Source organism: Montipora capricornis, chromosome 6 (genome assembly GCF_036669925.1).
Source record: "Montipora capricornis isolate CH-2021 chromosome 6, ASM3666992v2, whole genome shotgun sequence".
NCBI classification, from domain to species: domain Eukaryota; kingdom Metazoa; phylum Cnidaria; class Anthozoa; order Scleractinia; family Acroporidae; genus Montipora; species Montipora capricornis.
In genome coordinates, this window is record NC_090888.1 from 42,756,224 (window position 1) to 42,761,223 (window position 5,000).

The 5,000-nt window shown below is 40.8% G+C and overlaps 1 protein-coding gene across 1 annotated transcript in view; it reads right to left on the reverse strand.

Annotated features, from left to right (window-relative positions):
- Positions 1–5,000, reverse strand: part of LOC138052191 (lysophospholipid acyltransferase 5-like) — a 28,706-nt gene that overhangs the window by 5,904 nt on the left and 17,802 nt on the right. The window contains exons 12-15 of the mRNA XM_068898566.1: positions 3,121–3,240; positions 2,509–2,555; positions 1,341–1,488; positions 419–577 (exon numbers count right to left, since the gene is read on the reverse strand). Coding sequence (XP_068754667.1) covers positions 419–577; positions 1,341–1,488; positions 2,509–2,555; positions 3,121–3,240 — 474 coding nt within the window. The remainder of the gene's footprint in view (positions 1–418; positions 578–1,340; positions 1,489–2,508; positions 2,556–3,120; positions 3,241–5,000) is intronic.

Below are 5,000 nucleotides of genomic sequence, written 5' to 3' on the forward strand. Positions count from 1 at the left end.
CAAAACTGAAGGAGCGGTTCTCTAGGGAAATGTGGAACCATGCTCGCCTACAGAGCACCATGGAAATTTGCGAAATAAAAGAAGCCCTTTGGGGCAAACGTCGTCGTCTTAAGACTCTCGATCACTTTCTTCCGCGATGGAAAATTATTTTACGAACATCGTCTCTGCTTTACAATGTCCGGATAATCAGTCATACTTCGATGAATTCGAACCACAAGGGGCGAAGCAACTCCTTTCGTGGTGCGTCCTCGTGTTTTGAATTGATGACCTCACTAATATCTTCGGAAAACAAACATCCATCTATAAAGGTGTTTTTTTTTTCGTTCAAACGAGGTGAAGGCGACAATCGCAAATCTTTATCGATGCAGTGTAATCTACGACTTCCAAGTCAACCAACAAAACCAAGCCATGTGCTCACCTCGTGAAATCGTGAAAAAGTCAATAAATTGAAAGCTACGTTGAAGTAACCCATGCCAAAAAGAACAATTGGTACATAAAAAGCTAAAACAGAGATCTTGATAGGTGCCGGCATCTCCATTAAAGGCCTCTTCGTCACAGCGTAACACATGTTGGATATCTAAGGAAATACGAAGATTTGAGGGGGACAGTTAAAAGAGGGACTATAGCTACCAACTACCACTGCCATCTTTCTCTCTAAGCTTCGCTCTGCTATTACAAGTCCAGAGAGAAGGTGTTCTAATGTATGGAAAATCGTCAATTTAAAGCAACTTGAGAATTAACAATAAGAGTAAATTCAGAGGTTGAGAATGAGTTTCCCTGAAAGTGAAAAAGGCGTTCACTTAAAATATATCACGTTCGATATACCAATACTGGGACTAAAGAACAAGGCTCAGCAGTTACGTGTCACTATTCTTTTCTATTGGAGTCTTCTACGAGAAAAAACTATTATAGTGAAATATTACACCAAGCTCTAAAACATAACCATTGAGCATCATATACTCATGTCTTGAACATTGATATGTCAGCTATGTGGGAGGGATTTACTGGATTTCGGAAATTATTTTGGAAGCCTTCAGGCTGCGAAGTATTAATCTGAAAAAAACTATAAGTACAAAGGCCCTCGGTATTATGGGTAGTCTCCCTGCAAACGCCTGCTCAAAACGGTTAGACTGCTGACCGGGGCATTGTATTCTTAACATTGCCAAAATTTCATTTCGCCGCATGAAAAAAAGGGAATGTACAAATCCTAAAAGGGTCATTACACCGCTTGATTGCTCTTCGAAGTTTAACATGACTTTTATCTCCTTTCGAACATTTCCGTGTTAAATCAGTCCTCGCTTCGAGGACCCGTGATGGCGTTATAAGATTGGATACAGTACCTGTTTTTCCATTAACATGACAAGGAATTCTCCAAAGAAACAAACAAAATATCCTAAAAACAGCCCATGCCATACAGCTAGAAACATCAGTGCCAGCAGATGGGAAAGATTCTTGTTGCCAAGGAAACGCAGTCGCTTGAAGACGTATCTGCGGAAATGAAAAACCAATCAACAGTCAGTACTTAACAACAATGGCGATGCATTCATAACAAGAAAATATGTCGAACTTTTTCAATGGCTTCAGTTGAATGCCGTAAAATCCATACCAAAGTAATTTCTCAGGCCTGAATGACACCAAACACAAACAATAAAATGAATACATCATAACAATAAACAAACACACGCAGAAAGAAAAAGGGTCAAGAGCAAGTCACAGTTGGTGACAGTTGATTTTAAGTTACCGGTTGAGAATGAAGCCAACTGCTAATCGTAGAAATGCAAAATCCATCGCAACAGACCAATAGGCCAGTTTCGTATTCTAACGCTTGGACTGGATCTAGCATGAAATGGAGGCTAATGCGGGCAAATTAATTTGCATTTGAGAAGATTTGCCCGCATTAGCCTCCATTTCATGCTAGATCCAGTCCAGCCGTGAGAATTCGAAAACGGTCTATTTCGAAATATTAAAATTCAACTTAAAACAATGAACACGATTTCGAGGCTCTGCGGAATAAAAATCAGGATTTGTATGACTTTATTCCCCAGAGCCTTGAAATGATGCCTTTTGTTTATGACTGAATTTTAATATATCCAAACTGGGCTATTTTGAAATTATTTTGGAGACCTTTCAACTCCACTACACATCACACCAATACAATCCATTAGGTTTGTTTTTGATTCCTTCGGTCCTGCACTAGTGACAGGCCTGAACAACCTACGACCTACATTACAACAACAGCAAACGATGTCCTGAGGAAAGATGTGTCACCGCCGGATACGAAAAACCTGAAAAACCCTTGCGTCGTCGTGACTAGTGCAGGAATACAACCGTCTTGCTACGCGATGATTCTAGGCTAGGACTGCATAATACCCATCATGCACCATAATATCCATCACGCACCACACAAGTCATACATGTACCCACGCTCTGATGTTCAAGTGCCATAGAAATAAAAATTTCTGTTAGGTCAATGGAAATAAAAAACCACTAAGTGAATGCTCTACAAACCTGAACACCCATTTGTTAGTGTTAATATTGAAGGAATCAATCATGTGCTGAAAAAAACAAAACAAAGACCTTTCCTATCAGTAAAACTGGCCACTGGACCTGATGAACTATTAGTATAAAGGTTAATGTAGAGAGTGTACGTTATACAGGCTGTGATTTGAATCTTGTGGAATGGTGTATAGAAGAAAAAAATCACAAAAAGAAAGAAACGTAATGTCATTATCAAGGGACTAAAATGGAAGGTAACAACCAGTTGGCTTTTCAGGAAGAATATTCGATTTTCAATTGAGGAGAACCGGAGACGGAGCCAGTTAATGGGCCACAACTCGATTTGCAAAACTGGACCGGTTTTAGCAAGAAACTCCAGGAAATGGCAAAAAACTATTTATCACGCTTTTCATTACACAGAAGGCAAAGTTTTCCACAAGACTGTTTTCTCCAAGAGTTTGGCCCCACCGACCAAAAAAAAGCTCCTAATTAGGATTGGTTTTATCCCAACTGTATCACGTCTTGGTAACTTCCACATGACATGCCACAGGGTACTTTTATGTATTTTGTCACTGCAATTGCGCAAGACTTTTTTTTTTACAATCTTGAAGGCAATGACCATACCTGGAAATTGTAAGCTGTTTCATAGACTGAGAGCTTGACGTTTCTCACACCATCCCACCTGACTTTACCATCCGCTGTCTTGCCGTTGTAACCGATACCAGAAATAATGCAGCTGCCTTCCTATGATGAGTACAAGGAGTGTGACAAATTATTTCCTCAAGGAACGAGCTTGTTTTGCGCAAAACGGACGAGCTTAACCTTTGCAAAAAGCGAGTCTGGTTTTATGAGAACAAACTAGTATGAATCTATAGTTCGACAGTAATTTCCACGGTAAAGTTTGTTTACGCTGTTCGCACAAGAACATTCATAGAACCGATGTTCGATGCGATTCTTCCATGGGGAAAAAAGGAAGCCCGTCTCAGCAAGGCAACAAAACGATTTTTTTCGGAAAAGCCTATTCAAGAATTTTCGCTCGAAAGACAATGAAACAATTTACTTGTATCTAAAGCAAATATACCAAACAAATTAATATTTCGGAGGGATTACGTTTTTGCAAACGTTGGCCGTGTAGCACTTTTATTTGAACAGACTTAACTGATTCAGTACAGTGTAATGTGAAGTGCTAGTTTTCTACCCCACAACAACCATGTGAGCGTTACCCCTACTAATGGAAATGGACCCACACAAGGACAGAGAAAACCTCTGACCAGGGTTGATATTGAACCCACGACCTTCGGGTTAGATCTCCCGCTGCTCTACCGACTGAGCTACAAGGTCAGACGGGAGCAGGCCGTGGGAACTGGAGATGTTAAAGTCACGGCAATGAACATGTACAAGTACAAGAAGGGCCGGATTACGTTTTTGCAAACGTTGGTCGTGTAGCACTTTTATTTGAACAGACTTTACCGATTAGAGGGTAATGTGAAGTGCTAGTTTTCTACCCCATATGAACCATGTGAGCGTTAGCCCTACGAATGGACTAATGGAAATGGGCCCACACAAGGACAGAGAAAAACTCTCACCAGGGTGGGAATTGAACCCACGACCTTCGGGTTAAAAGTGCTACACGGCCAACGTTTGCAAAAACGTAATCCCTCCTTGTACTTGTACATGTTCATTGCCGTGACTTTAACCTCTCCAGTTCCCACGGCCTCCTCCCGTCTGACCTTGTAGCTCAGTCGGTAGAGCAGCGGTGTCGTGGGTTCAATACCCACCCTAACCTAGATAAAAGTGCAAACTCTTACACTCTATTGACTTTGAAACAGGCATTCAGATTCGCACGACTGAGATAATACAGACGTGCCACACGTTTACTTTGAAAAAAAATAAAGACCCAACCTGCCAAGGAAATCCCACAAGTTGGATTTACTACTGTCCCGGGTTTTAATCTATTTTTGTCTCTACTCCTGGTACTAATATACTAAAGAATATGTGAATTGCGGAAATTGCGAAAGTTGCAGTCGAGCGGCATTACTTAAGCAGTTGCAAATAAAGCCTGAAAATATATATAGCATTCATTCGCTCACCTCGTACGAGATTCAGTCGAACCCCGATAACTCAAACCATCAAGGGAAATTGAAAAAGATCCGAATTATCGGGAGTTGAAAACAAAGGATCGGACATAAGGAAACAACAGTGTTTGCTGATTTTCTAGTCATTCAGTACACATTTCAATCAAATTCAATTGAAGAGAAGTCGAGTGAAAATGGGGCAATAAATTACTGTAGAAATCAGAACGTGACGTAACGTAAAACAAAACAAAGCAAAGCAGAAAGAGAGCTAAAGTATTAAAGTATTAGTTGACGAAGATTACACGTTTCGGACTGAAGTACACTGTTTTCATTTGTCACGAATTTGTCACGGCGGATTTGGAACCTCCGGTCCAGATCCGTAACCGCATATGGACCCCCGGGGGACTAAATTTGCTGGCCCTGTTTATC